Below are 17848 nucleotides of genomic sequence, written 5' to 3' on the forward strand. Positions count from 1 at the left end.
CTCCTGTATTTGGATTTCTTTAAATCTGCTTACAGCACCTAGTTCTGTGCCTTGAGCATGCATTGCTTAAGGAGAATGATTCCAACTTGGCTACATAAATCAGTGCCATTTACACACCGAGAAGGATGTTTTTCCTTCCTGTGGAATAAATAATTTTTGGAAATAGAGATATCTGTTATAATTACTTAAAATCATCTTTATATAAATGGCAAACCTTTTGAGGTACTGCAACATCTAATCAAATAAATGCAAAGAAGTTGCCTTGTCTTTTCACAAAGATTGTTTTATTTTAACCAGAGTGATGTAATTAAATACAACAAAAGAAAAATTAGATAACCAAATAAATACGTTTCTCAGTTCTATAATATTGTATTCATAAGAAAATTTTTAAAAAATAAAATTTCAAAGAGCAGATCATTCAACTGTTTTACAAACTTGATATATAAAAGGCTGTACAACAAGCTCCACAGATACCACAAGCGATACTGGAAACAACCACTTAACAAATAGATTATGCAAAACTAGCACATTCCAAATGGTGGGAACAATCCATTGTAAATTCAGTTAAGTGAAATAGTTTACAGAAGCAGTAAATACTTGTCTGAGAAATTGCAAAGAAAAGCATCCAGCAAATTCTTTCTATGAAAGTTAGAGTTGATAAATATTTAATTAAGCCAAATAGCTCTCTCTAGCAAAATAGAAATTTCCAAGCCTCTTTGAGATATTTTTAAAAGTTGGGTGAAGTGTCACCTAGAGCACTCACCGAGAGAAGAGTCTGTGAATAATTAAGGTTGGTTGCAAACTGGCATGTTACTCAAGGGCAAATGATTTCTGATTTAATTCTAGTCAGTGCTTCTATGGCATTACGATATAATTTTCATCCCCAATACCTGACAGGTTGGTTAAGAACTATGGAAATCACTTTCCAGGTTGACTGAGCACATAAATTCACTGGCATGGTTTGGGATAAGTGACTTCTGAGTAGCAGAAGAATATGAATGAGTAGTCATATGAGTTATGTGATTGATTCGATTATAGGCACTTTATATGTCAATCTGTCTAAACGAATATTGCTATGCTTAAACATCATTAGTAAGATCTGATTTATTTGCCACCTGAAATAAGCTAATATAGATCCCTAGTTTTGAAGATCACCTCTGACTATTATTTGATTTTTTGGCTATGACAGTTTCTGACATATAATATCCCTGAATTTTAAAATAAACCAAAATAGGGAGAAGATCACTAAAAATACATAAAATTATACCAAATACCAAGAGAATTGCTTTTTTTTTCTGTTAGTACTGACAAAAAGAGTGAAAATGTACTAATAAGAAAAAATTAGCGAACTAGTGATTTTGCCATTTACAAATTTTGCAATGGACATAAATGGTTTTAAATATCTTTAATAAAGAATATTTGTGCTCAGTAATATAGGTCGAGTCCTTTTGTTTCACTGAGTAAAACAAATGCTTTTCAATTGTGTACTTCATCTTTTTTAGTGAGCTTATGATCTGGGACATGACAGTATTAAATGCATATAATTCAGTAAATATTAAATCAAAATTGGTTATCCATTGTAATGTATGACTATAAATACACATGCTCAAATGCTCTTTAAATGATTAACTAGGGGAAGTGTAACATATTTGTTAGATCCAGACATCAGAAAGAGGACACTGATCATATTTTTAGTCTTAATAAATGGCAACCCATGCTAACTTTCTCCTTAACATGCTTTTACATCTTACTCTTAAGTTTTCTAAAAATAGCTAGAGAGAGAGAGAACAAATGAGGGCAATTGGGTTCAAGAAACTACCTTTCTTTTCAACATTTATTTGAATTTGTCTTTGTCCTCCAGGTTGAAAATGTGTATGTGAAAAGACTTAAGAATATTCCTTAGAGAGCACCTGGTTAATTTATTACGTCATAAGGAGACCTGAAGGCCAGAATAGTTAAGAACTATGTAAATCATTTTCCAGTCTAAGCAAACATAAAAATCCACTGGCATATTTTGATGTGATTAATCTCTGTTAAGGAAACATGCTATGTATTTAACTTATTGCCTATTGCCTTATCACTAATGATGTAAGAGCTTATATTTGTCATAAAAGTTAACTGTGATATTTCTTATCTTGCTCAGACCCCTCTATATCAATGAGTCTTAAGTGATTTTAGTGAGAAGATCACTTTGTGGGACAAAAGCTGCAAAGGACGGATTGCTCTCTGACTTGTTTCTGCTTATTATTCTTATTCGCAATCATTAGACCAGGCTTTTTATGAGCTGCCAGGGAGATGGGTAATAAACTTAATTATTGTGAGCTAAGCACTGATTCTTATGACAAACAAAAGCATAATTTCTACCATGGTATAAACATGAGCCCTGCAATAGTTCAATTACAGGTTCCCTGGACATCTGTGTGGCTCACACTTGGTATGTAAGTGCTTTTTGGGGGCATCCATGTGGTTGAGACCTAGCAGAATGGAGCTGAGGTATGGAGCTTCAGCCACAAGAAGTGGGGAAGAGTAGAAATGATGTTAATAACTGCACCTTAGAATTCCCTGATTTAGGGTCAAATCGTTTATTGCTAAGATAAGCGAAAAGCTCATTAGGTATCATGAACATATAGGAATCAAGGCCTCAAAGCATTATATCCAAGTGGGATTTGGAATGAAACTGGTGCCATTCCACTTAACTTGAATATGTCAAATGAAATCTTAAATAGTTGGATGAGGTAAGCTAGAGAACAAAATGGGGAACAAATATACCCTAAATAGTATTTTAAAAATAAATAGTTATAAAATATGCCATAAGACAATCTGAATTAAATACAATTAATACATTGAAAAATATTTATCCCTAAAATATACTTTAAATAATACAGCAAAATGAAAAATAAAAAAATTGTAAGTTAATTAGCATCTTTACACCCATAAGCTTATTATGGTCAAATGGCACACACCCGTCTGATAAACTTAATTCTCCTTGAACTACCCCATAAGTGTAATGAAATCTCCTACTTTATTAGAATTCACTTTTGACAAATTCATGAAGCAAGTAGCTAACTCCTTGAGTTGTACCATGTATCACTCAGTCTTCTATTATCTGAACATGAAAGTTTTTCCATTTAATTTTCTTAGACTTAGCTTTGGTTTTATAAACCTGACCTATCTATGAGGTAAATTTTTGCTGTTCTGGGTCTGCTTGTCTGAGTGAGTTTTTTCGGTGCTCAACTGGTTCTTCACTCAGTTTAAACTGACCAGTTAGTCTGGCATGATTTTGTCGAGTAAAATGTTTGATTATATCTCCAGCTACAGCACGCAGTAAAACTGAAGACATCCATGTGTCTTGTTTCCTGAGTCTGTTGGTAATTAAAAAAAAATAATTAATGCTCCCACTGCCAGCCAACTAGTAAATGAATTCAATGGGCTAAGTCACTTAGAAGTACCAAGGCATAAAAGATACAAATTCAATTCTTTTCCTCATTTCCTCCTCTTAGAAGCCTGGGTAGTCTCTGTGAGAGGAAAAGGTATAATAGAGGTAAGGGGAGGGAGTATATCCCTTAACACAAAAGTACTAAAAAAGAACATTGGGAAGCGAGAACAATAAACACTTGTTTGTCTTAAGAAGGTGAGCACAGGCAATGTGAAAAAAAAATTAAGAACAAAAGCAATGAACTAATCTACAAAATATTCTGAGAATTCACTGAAAAAACTTGAGCACATAATTTAACCTAGAAATTCTCAGTCTCAGGGTATTATTACTAGTGTTTAGGAAAATTAAAATGGTAATTTGAAAAATAGCATTCCTTATCTTTTGTAAATAGGGATATATTTCTAGAAAAATATAAACATTATACAACTCTAATTGTTAAATTAAAAAATGTTAAGTACCTTGAGTGATAAGGAGATTCAGACGTTGTGTAAGTTTATAAATGGTCTACTTCTCGTGATAAGCTAAATGCTTTTTACTCCTGTCAAAAGAGAGTATTCTATCTAAAAAGTAGGATGGGTATTTAGGTGTTTTCATGTTAATCACTAAAATATGAGGGTAGAATACAAACTAAAGTTACAAATAGTAAAGTTGCAAGTTAACCAGGTATATAAATCCACTTAAGAAACAAAATCTAAATAGCCAAGGAGTCAAAAGTTATTGTGCCTTCTTCATAAAGATACTTAAAATGAGGAAGAATATAAATTAACAAAACAAATGAACAAAACACAAATTAATAAGAAATTATTTACAAAAGTAAAAAAAAATCAAGTGCAAAGGCAAGGGTCTGATTTAGTTGTCCACTAAACTGTTTCTAGCCTTGTATTTCTGCAAGTCTGTTCAGTTCTTCTGATTCAAACTGCTTTAAACACCATCTTGTGGACAAAAGGAGGTATATCACAGGTTTTCAACAGATGAGAAAGACTGCAGAAAAGCTAAATCTTATTTAACTCCTAAAACATATTCATAAAAAAATATTTTATAATCCAAACATCAAATGACATTTTTTACAACATATCTTAATTACTTAATCTCTACAATAAGTGACAAAAATTGTATTTCAACAACGTCATGAAATAGAGAAATAAGCATATGGGGTTAAAGTCATTAAATTACTGTGATCACATGGTGAAAGATTTCAAAGGTTAAGACTGGCTGTGTTTCTCTTATGGTTAGTAAAAAATAGTTAATGTCCTCAATAGGAAGGAACAATGAACACACTCATGAATCATCCTTCCTTTTTCTTTAGATTCCAAAGGCTATGAATATTAATTGAAATCATATCTTGTTCTTTGCATAGAAAGATTTCTATCTGAAAGTGTTAACTGATCTTGGTATAAAATGTTACACTGGAATCCAAACATACTTATATAGAGCAAACCCAGTTTTAATTACTAACTGTCATCATGACCTATAATTACTCTGGAGTCTAAACAAGAGCTAATTCAGGACATCTGGTAATTCTTCTTCCCTGCTGTGGACTCTACTGACATCTTCTGAAAGTAAACAAATAACAAATGCTTTGGAATGGAATATAATGATGTAAGAGAGTTTGCAACCACCAAGTTATTTAGGGGGAAATTTCCCACCCTACTTTGAGGCCTTAATTACCCACTTTGTTAATATTAAGGGAATTAGGCAATTGCCATATGTCCACTTCATTTGGTGTATTAGCTGGGCCCAGCCATTCTCGTCACTCTTGGTTGCAGATCATGTGAGACAAGAACAAGCGTTGGCAGGTAAATGATATGGTAGGGTGAGAGGGGCTCGTTCCATGTGGACACAGTCCCATTTCTCTACTTATGCCAAAGGTAGATTAAGTCATGCAGCAGTTATAAAAAAAATGGGCTTGCATCAATGAACTCCACTTTGTAATATGCATCATATGACATGACATTCCCCATACCCCTTAAATCACCTGAATAAATCCAAATTCTTGAAACAGGAATAAACCAGCTCAGCATTAACAGAACTTAAAGAAAGAAAGGTTCCTAAATATACAATTTGTAAGAAAGGATGCATGACATATTCTGTGGAATAAAAATGAACAGAATTTATAAAACAAGAAAATGAACTGAGTCTTTTTACACATATGTTAGACTCAAACAAAGAAAAATACATTGATCACCATCAGCAAAAAAAAGTTCATGAAGACATGAAAACACTAAAATAAGTACTTCTGGATTAGCAAAGAGGCAAAAGGATAAACAATCTATTAATCAATGTGAAAAAATAATCCTTGAAAACATATAAAATGTGTAGCTTCATGACAAATTCAAGTACATCAAGGAGCGGCAGAGGAGTTGTAAGCTTTTAGAAAATTCAAAAAATTAAAGTTCAACAAATTAAAAGCTCAAGATATACACATAGCACCAGATTTTGGATCTGTATACATTTTTTGGAGGGATAAAGTATCATTTTACTAAGAAAATGCAAATGTATATTCCAATTGTGTAAGTCTAAAACACAGCACCATTGTAGGTATTGCACAGGAAAGAAAAATGAAGAAAATCAATTTAAAGTTAAAAGCATTTGAAATAAATAAAATAACCTCAGAGAATAAAAGAAACAAACTTGGGATTTAAATATACAACATAATTCGATACGAAATAGCTAGAAGGCTGTATGTACGCACAGCCATGTAGACAGGGCCTGACCGGCGGTTCGTTCATCTATAACGAAAACCAGTTCAAATCATGGGTGCATTTGAACAAAAGCCTCCCTACACAACCCCGTTCACAGGTTTTTCCAATTTCAGTGGGCTCACCTTTCTAAATTCATTTTTCAATTAACACGTAAAAGCAACCATTCTAGCCTGTTTTAGCCAAACTGGAATCTGCACTGCTGTTTGAAGAGATGGGGCCTCATTTCTGTGGCAGGAGGACTCTGGGCATCCTGCTCACAGCATCTGTGGGACCCACTACTTAGATTTCGGCAACATCCTCATGTCCAATGTTTTAGAAAATCAGTTGTCTTCAGCCTCTCAAAATAATGGACGGCTAGGCAATAAAAATAGCATTCAGTAAGTATCTGGGTTGGTGATCACTGTACCGTCATTCCCTGTCAGAGGACATGGTCTTTACAGTGCCTGTTGTTTCCCCTGAAGTTACTGCTAAGTCTTTGGTCTGAGTGCTACTTGCATATCCGGTCCCATGGCTTTCCTTTGCCGCCCTGTACCTCTTTCCGCAGCCTCTGGAGAACAGTTTCTCCATAAGAGCTTCTGGGCGTCACCTCCTCAATACACATCTGCAGACACCACACAATCATCCTCTAGGCCAAGGGGTTTCTTTCCCAAGTGCCACAAATCCCGTCCTTTGTTCTGATGGCCAGTTCTTGTCTTAAAATCTGAGAATGATCCGGTTGGAACCGATAATGGATACAAGGGCCCAAAGACCCTGCTAGGCCATTTAGCTTCAAAGGTACCAAAGACAGCTTGATGCCTTCACCATCAAACACCTCTTAGGGAAAACAGCCTTTTGTTTCCCAAATGAGAAACTCAGTGAAGAGACTGCAGTGTTGGGCTTTTCTTGTGGAACTCTTGTACAATTGGACTTTGTTCCCCTCTTTTCATGCAGTACGTATTCATGCCAGTGGTGATTGCTTTGAACTGAGCTCATTATACAGAATTAACAAAATCATTTCAGTAGTTGGCTATGGTAGGTTTTGGGCTCCCTGATAAAATAGCCTCCTGGGTTTCTTCCAAAATGAGTTATGAAGTGAAGCTCTTATCGCCTACCTATTTCTCCACATAAGCAGGATGGATATAAGGTGGTACAAGTATTCTTTGGCTACAAAACGTAGTCAAAAAACATTGAGCAGAAGCAATGCAGTATGTCAAAAAAGTTGAAATCTTTAGCAATGATGGTAAATGTAAGCCCCAAGAAAACTTTAAGTCTGAAACTTTAAAATTCAGAAATCAAAGGCAAAATACAAGTTGATGAGACTAGAAAATGTACATCACCATCAGCCTACTAAATCATAAGATGTAATTTCATCTAGAAGAAGAACTAATGACAAGATTTGCTTGTGTTTTTCATAGAAGATCCTGAATGAAAATCATAGCAGTGGTGAAGCAAAACATATGGAATGAATTTGGGAAAAGCTAAAAATGCTGATATCCCAATTACTATAAGAATAGGATTCCGATTGTTTTTAATGTCTGGCCTACCAAAAACAAATAAAAAAAGCCACCCATATATCATGAGGGTTTGATAGTATTACAATAGCTCCAATGCCAAGTCTTCCTCAGGTGTGTTTATTTCCCACCTGTCCGCTGACGGGCATGAGACACAGGATAGAAGCAATCTTCTGGATTACATCTTCCACTAGGTCCTGGGGGGCCCTGGGGACCTGGGGCACCTGGTGAGCCTGGCAAACCCGGAGCTAATGAAATAAAAGACCCCCATCAGAATGCAGATCACTTATGGCTCTTCCTCCCTCACTCCAACCAACATGGGTCATTCAACTTCACCTGTAGCAACATATATGGGCCACAGGCGAGAAGGTGTGGTTCCTGTTTTTAGATGCTTGCTTGTGTTGTGAAGATAATATCACTATTACCTGAAGTCCCAGGAAGACCCGGGCTCCCTGGAAGCCCAATTCCAGGCTCCCCTCTTTCTCCTTTCTGTCCTCGGTAGCCTAAATGAGAGACACATAAAAAGAGAGACACAAGAAGTAAGAGTGTTCTATGGCAACAGAGCGCGTGCAAGAATCATGTTCTTAGTCTATAATATTTATGTTGTTCCTTCACTTAACATAAATAGCATATTGGCTATCTGTTTTGCATTATAATCATTTTAGGCTTACAAGTCAAACAGACTAGGTGCAATAGGCAACGAGGATCTTAGAAATATGCAGCTACTGTACAAGTTCCAGCTAGTCAAACTATGGATGGTGAGATTTTTGGCACTGAAAATGATACCTAAGTAATTCAAATCAATCACTCATATCATCTTTCAAATAGCTATGACAAGGTGCGTGAACCTTTCCAATAAGAATTCTGACTGGGGGGTAGGTACAGGCTAAATATAAGAAGTGTACTGAAAGAGTTTGCTTAATATGAGGACAAGATGATATGACAACAAGAATGTGGAGCTTAGTCCAAGAATTAAAGGGAATGAAAGGAACAAAAATTCATGATTTTAATAAATGACAGTAAGAGTACGAGTATATGTAAATCCATCAATCTCAGAAGTCGGGAGAGGACAAATCAGGTCTTTGTTCAAATTACTTACTGTAACAACATTACATGCTTTCTAAGCAAAAGTTAAAACAGCAACCTTGTGTTTTAACATAGGTGTCCCAGTAGTTCTTTAGAAAGCAAGGACATTAAGAGATTCATCTAAGCTCACTTCATCAATTTAAGATTCTTTAACCAAAATGAACTAGGTCTAAGATCTGTATACATATTAAGATAAAATCATTCTTATTCTTGATTGTACTTGTTCTCACCTGAGCTAGACGAATGCGGAGGAATTTATGCCTTTGGGAGCCCTTGTCTCTGCTTTAATAAAGCAGAAAGACAAATACCACATGATTTCACTTATATGTAGAATATTAGAAACAAAACAAATAAATAACTAAACAAACAAAAGTGGAACCTGATCTATAAATGCAGAGAACAAACTGGTTCTAGAGGTAGGTTCTAGATGGTTGCTAGTGGTAGGAGGGGTGGGAGAATGGGCACGATGGGTGAACAGGAATGGGAGATACAGGCTTCCAGTTATGGAAAGAGTAAGTCACAGACATAAAAGGTACAGCATAGTGAGTATAGTCAATGGTATCGTAACAGTGTTATATGGTGACAGATGGTAGCTACACTTGTTCTGAGAACAGCATAATGCAGAGACTTGCTGAATCACTATGTTGTACACCTGAAGCTAACATAACATTGTTGTGTCAACTGTACTTAAAACAAGAGAGATCAAACTGTAAAATAAATAAATAAATAAATAAATAAATAAATAAATAGATAAACAAATAAAAGGCATAAAACACTTTTTATCTGTGTTTTGTATATTGGCATCCATGTAAGACTTTGTTTGATGAAAAGGTTTTGTGGCTATAAGAGTTTCATGATGATGGTGAATAGTTTCATTTCCAACTTCCCATACTTAAACAACAGCTTAAAGACAACTCTTAGTCCCAAATGAACAAAGCTGTCATGCAGAAACATGCAAACATACAACAAAGATAATAAGGAGAGTATCTCAGTAGGAAAAGTAGGTCCTGACCTAGTTGTGCCTTTTTGTAAAGGTGTACTATTAAAGCAAAATATAGTAAGAGGAGAAATGTTAATGTTTTCTATGAGCAATATGTAAAAGAAATTATTTCCCATAATTTGAGAATTAGACATCAGTTTTGGGGTTACCATCTTCATTTTTCATTGACCATACAGTGTATACATTATAAATGAAATAATATTAGCAATGTAATCCCCACACCATTATTTTTTGACTTTGGAGGTATCACAAGATCATAAATGTGAAAACAGTGGAAAAGAAGTAAGTAAGTAAGTAATTGAACAGTAAGTAATTTGAACATATTTTGAGATGCATATTGGAAATACATCCAGTGGGAAATTTTCACACGTTTATACCTGAAAACTGTTATAGATATTCAATACAATCCTAGATTTGAGAAATAATAGTGGTTAGAACATGTGGCATGATATTTTAAGTTGATACATATTCAAATTTTAAATATTACCAGAATTTCTTTTATATAAGTGACTTACATTTAATTTGTGTGAACAACAAGGCAGAATGCTTATAGTTAGGGTCATTTGAAAGCACTCTTCCAATTCCATTATTTAGATATTTCTACAGTAAAATAACATTTGTTACATGAGGTATATTCATCCTGGTCTATTACGAAAGATTGAAAAGTTGACCCTTAAGTTATTTCAGTAAGTGCTTAAGACCACAGGCTAAAGAAATGAGGAAGAAAGAAAAAAACATTATGACTTTTAATTATGAAGTGTATTAACAAGACTGTAACACAATTCCAAATGGAGACCACATCTGCTAAAACCTACACATTCAAATTCAGCTTTCATATTTTAATATAATGCAAAAATTTATTTTTCCATGTGGATTTCAGGGCATATAGTATCACGAAACAAGAAACAGTAATTCGCGTATTTATATAATAGGGTAACATTTACATTTCTCCTGTCAAATGTAATGATTTATTTGTACAAAGCTCTCAGTTCATTAGGTTAGTAACTATCTACTACTGCTGTTGAATTGTACAAGCACATGAGAGCTTTTATTCTCATATTTCCTAATAAGGTCTCAAGCTAGTTTCTTATGAAGGCTGCCTTAAAGCCATAGGGTCTTACTTTATAGTTATTTCACAACAAAACTTCAGATAGGAATGCTAATAAAGTCCATAAGAGCTTTCCTGTTTTCTAGAATTAAGCTTTTTACCCCTTCAGGCCTCTCTTGAAATTTGGAAAAAAATAAAAGGCAGCTCTGTCAATGGATATGTATTTTCATGGCCTATAAAACTGCAGGTAACAGTTTGATATCATTGTAACTTATGTAGGAAAAGAAAACAAAGAAGTGTCCTAATCTACAGCATCTAGATATAGTAGTCATTCAAGAAACCTGGTGCTTGTTGTAGTTTGGATGATAGACTTCATGTATTTTCAGTAGAGATTTCTGTGTCAACCCCAGCTGTGCATCTGTATGCGTACTGGACAAATGGAGCCATGAAGTGTTTCCAACATTTTGGCAGGGGGAACGATTCTTCATGTGGGGCCCTGCAGCACACCTTACAAGCTATTCAGCCTCCTCGGTCCCAGCCTACTCACTGACTACAGTGCCCTTCAGTGATTTTGCCACACACGCCTCCCATCTCCTAAGGCCCTTACCGCTACAAAATCTGAAAGGTCAAATCTGTATCAGTCAAATGAACTATGCTGTGGGTCACTGGCTGACAAGTAACAGAAGGCTTTCTTCATTATAAACCAATAACAGCAAAGCTTTAAAAGTTCAAACGTGAGAACAACCATTCCCAATAGTGTCTTTTCAAAATGGATGGGGGACACATGGAGTGGCTGGATCTGTTTCCTCCTGCTAACTCCACATCTACTCACTGGGTGGGGTTCTTTCTGAAATGAATAGGGCTTTAAAGTGTAGCATCTGTCCTTCAGAATTTTCACAGAGGTGGAGAATCAGTTGGACTTGGAAAAAGTTTAAATAAATTTCTTTCTCATAAAACTTGCCCAGGAGGATAAGATCTGTTAGGAATATTTGCCTCCCTTGTTTGTATATGGAAACCCAGCTGGATCATGCCACTCAGGCTTCTCTGATCCTAGTGTGGCACATCCTTGCTCGCCCCTGGTGCACAAGCAATCAGGCCCTACACCACAGATCTGAGGTGGGAATGAACACCAAGAAAAGTTCTCTCAGTGCGCAGAGGGGAGGCAATCATCTGAATCCCACGGGATGGTTAAGATATAAATCTGTCTGGAAACGCTTTTGAATTAAAAAGACGTCAACAATCACCCTCTTTGGGGATTCAGGGAAAATGCAAATGAAGTGTCTCAACTCAGAATCATGGTGGTTTCTATTTTCACTGCAAGAAGACCAGGGCACCAAAAGAGGATCCACAAGTTTTCATTATCTGAATCACGGTAGGAGAATTACCTCCCTTTTTTTTTTTTAACTAGGATGGAGTACTTAACATACTAGTTGAACATATGCATCAACCTTCTTATTGCTCTCTGCATGTCTCCTACCTCTCAGGACAGACATGGGAAACTTGGCAGACCCCTTTAAATTTCTGTCTTGCTCTTTAAATAGTGAGATGGCAAAGCACTCATTCTACATACACATTCCAATACAAACCAGTTGATTTATTTTTTTAAAAAAGTTTATTTACTTTTGAAAGAGAGAGAAAGACAACATGAGCTGGGGAGAGGCAGAGAGAGAAGGAGAGAAAGAATCCTACATGGGATCCTTACTGTCAGTGCAGAGCCCTGTGCGGAGCTTGATCTCATGAAACTTGAGACCATGACCTGGGCTGAAATCAAGAGTCAGATGCTTAACCAACTGAACCACCCAGGTGCCCCCAAACCACTTCATTTTAAGTGAAAATGGATTTCTTTCCTAAAAAAAATACTGAAAAAAAAAGTCTGTTGGAAATTTCAGAAGAGCCACCATCAACCGGAATCCATGAGTGGGCAGAACACGCTGTGCTGTGCTTGGTGCCCACACTTTCTTTCCCTTTCTGTGCTGCATTTCTCACTTCCTTCTTTTCTCAAACTCAGTCATGGTGTGTCACGAAGAGGACTAATTCAGCCAACAGCATCTGATGCCTGCAATGGATACTAGGGTAACAGTTTTATATGCATTTTGTTTCTTTTCTTTTGGAGAAAACTTTTAAATCAGGCAGAGCAAAACTTTGAACTTTATCTTCTCAACACTTCATGTCTATTTCTCTCCCAGAGAAAAACCCTTCAATTACTTATGAACCCTTGGAGAGACACCAAAAATCAAATGGCACCTCTTGTTTTCTTTTTTGCAGCAAGATTTCTTGGTGGCTTTATCAGCATAGCGTGACTATAGGCAAATATTCCTTAAAAATGAACCCATTTTATGTAAGTTGTATTTTTCTGCTGCCTTTCTAGCAAATTTAACAAATACTAAAAAGGAGCTATCATATGAAAGTTGAAGAGGCACCTGAGTTACAAAGATCTTGTCTGTTACCAGAAGCTCCACAGTGGGACACCAAGTTTTGTCAATTTTAGGTATATGTGCTCAGGGACGAGCACAAGTTTTGTCAATTTGACTAAATGCTGGTTTTAAAAAAGTTGGAAATCATGTGGGGAAGTCCTTTCAATTCAAGCATTGCATCCAAAAGCCTTATCAGGAGTAGAAGTAGTCTAGAAGATTTCTTAAGCAAAATAGATCCCACAGAAATCTTCTGCCAAAGGGAAGGTAAGTAGATTGGTGAATAGAAGTCTTTTTCCAAAAGCTTCACTGACATGGCTGACTTTGCATTGCTTCTGAGTCTTCCAGATGGGCCTTCCCGTGGGGAGGGAGCCTGGACACAGGTATTTGTGTGGATAGGTGACTCCAGTTCCTGAACTATTTTCCTCGATAATTCAGATTTTTCTATGTTCTTGTCCTCTCAAACTACAGCTGTTTGAAACAGCAGTCCATATTTTTTCTGCTATTGGTGTTAACAGTTCTTATCCATCACGTGGCTTGAAACATCACCCATCTTTAGATGGGCTTTCAAGCTCTTTGCTCCAGGTTCATAGACTGTGACTTCAGAACAGACCCAACTAATGAAAGGTAAGAAAATACCCACCACACAACCATGTACACACAGAAGGCTACACCTGATTCTATACATATTCTTCCAATTATTGGCCAAAACTCTCTATGATCTAAGGGAAAGGTAGAATATTCTGTTTAGTTTAGGAGAACTAGAATGATGCTACTGTTGTTTTACACTGTGCTAAGTAAACCAAAAGCCTTGTCAGCTGTGACTGAAGGGTAAGACTCTAACAGACCCTGTGATTAGAGATATAGTTATTGTTCTTTTAGGGGCGGAGGGGCCTGTCAATCACTTGGGCACTTCCTAAGGAAAACCAGGCTCATGTTACAGAGAAGCAGTAGGAAGGACAGTGAACTACTGAAAGAAAAAGAATTCTCTGCATATATAGTATTTTGGACTGTATTCCTATGTAGTTTTGATGTTCACCTCTGTTTTCTCCTTTACACAAACTTCTGATTATTTCAAGGATCATTGAGCTCCTCCATGGTAACACAGGAAGAAGAGTTTCCCTGGTTTTATCTTTCATGGTATGTACTCACTGGATTTAAAATTTCCTTATCAGAATTGCGGATCCCCTAAACAGGGCCGATTTGGCCTCTCTGCCAATTGCTAACCATATTTATAGAAAATGGCCTTGCGAGCTTTAGTCAAGCTGTGTTCAAAATCATGTCTTCGGTCAAGCTGTCATCAGCAGAACAATAATTTTTTGCCAATTTAGTGAAGTTTTGCTTTAAAAACTTCTAGAAACCATATGAAGAAGGATTCTAACGTTTCTCAAAATTTTACTTGGACCTAAATCATTACTTACAGTAGCATCTTGTAAGACCCTTTCCTCAGTTTCTTCAAGATACTACGATGATTCTTGTTGTTGTCCAACTTACATCAATAGGGAGGCATAAACAATGCTGATTCCCACAAAATAATGATATATAAGCCCACACTGTTGGTGTTATTCTTATAACAAATATTATTATCAAAATACATTTAGATTAGCAGGTAATTATTAGTCAGTTTTAAGCTTGACATAGTAATAGTTAAAAATTGACTTCTAGAATGTCAAATATTAACAAAATAGTCTATATTTAATCATTACCTATGTTTGTGTAATGTATATATATAATATATATTATATAGATAGATAGATACACATATATTTTTGCTTTAAGTGTGATTAACATTTTCTAACTACTGAGCTTTAAAAAGCTGGTAAATAAATATTATATCTGAAAACTTACCTTGAGGTCCAGGGTCTCCTGGTGGCCCAGGTAATCCATCCTTTCCTGGTGGACCAGGCCTCCCATGAGCTTGAGCAGCCAACATTGCTGCTGGCAGCTTGAGCTGAGATAGGAACACAGCCATCCTCTCTTCATTTATGAAAGAAAAAAAATACAGCATGTAATAGAAATATTTTTACATCAAAATTTTTCATTTTTTTACGTGAAATTCAACAAAAAACAATCTTATTGGGTTTTCAATTTAAGTGCATCTAATTTACTAACTGGCCTGACTGCTGAGAGTTGTTTTGTTGATTGGTCAAACAAACTGGATTGTACAAAGTTGTCTGAATATATATGAAGACCACCTGTGCCGATCAGACGGTCTGAGAATTTTCAGTGCTTCAGAGATGTAGCAAGTCTATTGGACAAAACACTAGCTTGGAATCTAATTAACCTTTGGTAATGACTTGTGGCTAGAATTTTAGGTTTATATTAAAAGATGGTTTTAATAATAAATTTAAGTCACTTTCCAGCAATGTTGTAAATGTATGTGGTCATTTAAAATATGTTTATGAATTCCTGACATTCTTTTCCAAATGGAATTAGGCTCTGCCTATTCTTGAGTCTGCGCTGGAGTTACTTTCCATTTCAAATGAGTAGAGGAAAGCAGAATTGACAGTATGCAAGTAGGGAAATTAAGTCACAAAAGGCACCATGGTTTCCTGGCTGCTTTCTCTCTTGGATTGCTCAGAGTGAGACTGCTCACTCTGGGGAAAGCCAGGTGCTCTGTTGTGAGGGCATTTAAGAAGTCCCATACAGACTCCCACTTGGGAAGAACTGAGGCCACCTGCCAACATCCACATGAGTGAACTTGGAAGTGGACCTTCCGGCCCCAGTCAAGCCTTCAGATGACTGCAGCCCTGGCTGACATCCTAACTGGAGCTTCATTATAGACTCTGAGCCAGAACCACAAAATTAAACAACCTTCAAGTCCCTGACCCACAGAAAATGTGAGATTATAAATGTCAGTTGTCTTAAGCTACTGAAGTTTTGAGGTATTTTCTTATGCAGTAAGAGATAATTCATAGGATATGTGACACTTTATATCCTTGAATAAAACTGCATTATTAATAGATTTGTACAGAAAAAAATGGTCATTGGCTCCATGTTCACTATGATTTCACTGTTTAATTTCTATACTGGGAAAATATTGTACTTTGTCAACAACTAAAATTTGTCTGTTTAAAAAAAATGTCTATTATATACCCTCAATATTATCCTTTTTTTTCTGGTTTGATTTCCAGTTAGTCCCATTATTCAGTCATGATTTTAGTAGGCAGTATGCTAATTGGGCCAAGGGAAAAAAAAGGTACAGATGAGCATGGTCTCACTAAATTCCATTTGTAGACAGAGTAAAAACAATAAAAAATTTCTATACATTTCTGTGAACCTGAAGAAAACACTGAAACTAAGACACACAAGTTATGAGGGGTTGACAAATTATCCAGAACATTTAGAAATGTCAATAAAAATAACAAAATCTTTTGTAGGTGTTGAGTGATATGACCTTTATGAATTGAATACTTCCCCAAAAAGCAATGCTACCTTCTCAAGGGACATATTGTCATCTGCCCTTTTGTTCATTCACCAAACTTCCTGGAACTGTTTGGTGAGTGAACACTGCTGATCTAGGTCCTAAAGGAAGAATCCAGAGAGGGAAGTGAGGACTGATTAAAGGGGCTTCTATAAGGTGAGTTCAGTCACCTTAGGAAGTAGGTGAGTACTTCCTATAATGGAAGTATCATTATGGGTGGCACAGGTGTCATGCAATTATTAATACTATACTTAGACACTTATTAATAAGTCAATAATACTTTGCATAAAAGTGAGTTGTTACAGAACATCAGGGTACCAATAACTCATGAAATTGAAAGGATCTGGAAACCGAGGAAGTTCAAAGAAAATGGAAATGCAAAAATATAAATAAGAATTTTCACCCTAAAATAAATTCCTAAACAAGACAAATAATTAATTACATTAATTAAACATCCTCTGTAAGCAGAGCCCTGTATTGGGTATTTTATACTTTCTGCATTCAGTGTTCTTGTTCAGGAATCCCAAAGAAAGCCTGAAAGAGAGTCTCATCCTATACCAACTACTATTCATGTTTTATAAGCCCCATATGCTATAAAGATTATTTGCTGATAAACTTTATTTTATGACTAAAACTTGTTCTGTAATATAAGACATTCCTTCTCAGAATTGCTTTTTTGAATAATCATTCCAAGATTGCACTTATTATTATTGACTTCTTAGTTATAAATCCCACATAGGCCACCAGTTCAGTTTTTCCTCAAAACCATAGTCAATATTTTACTACCTTAGAAATTAATTTTAGTGAAATCATTAATGCAAATTAATCCAAAGCCCATTATAAATACAATCTATCATTGGATTCTTTATTTAAATTTGCTTGGTTTGTTTATGTTTTATATATCTTACATTTAACATATAGAATATAAGCATAACTAGACTAAAAACATAACTAGATTAAAAACTATGAGATCATGACCTGAGCCAAAGTTGGACACTTAACCAACTGAGCCACCCAGGTGCCCCATCAGTACAATTTTTCTTAATTTGAGACATATCTCCTTGAATACCTTCAATGTCTAAACACAAATATTCACAGTACTAGTTTTTTTCCTCTTTAATGTCTGAATTGAATTTACAAGTAATTTGCTTTAGGTGGTTTTTAATATTTTTAGTAAAACAGAATTCTTTTAAATAGTTACTTCTAGCTGTGAATTATCTAGGTTTAAGATACACTAAGAAATAGTCATTT

The 17848-nt window shown here is 35.6% G+C and overlaps 1 protein-coding gene across 1 annotated transcript in view; it reads right to left on the reverse strand.

Moving 5' to 3' along the window:
• Positions 1–262: 262 nt before the first annotated feature.
• COL19A1 (collagen type XIX alpha 1 chain) overlaps positions 263–17848 on the reverse strand; it is a 345794-nt gene continuing 328208 nt past the window's right edge. The window contains exons 50-52 of the mRNA XM_019417657.2: positions 15022–15150; positions 8054–8131; positions 263–7876 (exon numbers count right to left, since the gene is read on the reverse strand). Of these exons, the coding sequence (XP_019273202.2) occupies positions 7749–7876; positions 8054–8131; positions 15022–15150 (335 nt within the window). The 3' untranslated portion in view covers positions 263–7748. The remainder of the gene's footprint in view (positions 7877–8053; positions 8132–15021; positions 15151–17848) is intronic.

This window comes from Panthera pardus, unplaced genomic scaffold, assembly GCF_024362965.1.
Source record: "Panthera pardus isolate Hobbes unplaced genomic scaffold, ASM2436296v1 HiC_scaffold_17, whole genome shotgun sequence".
Lineage (NCBI taxonomy): Eukaryota > Metazoa > Chordata > Mammalia > Carnivora > Felidae > Panthera > Panthera pardus.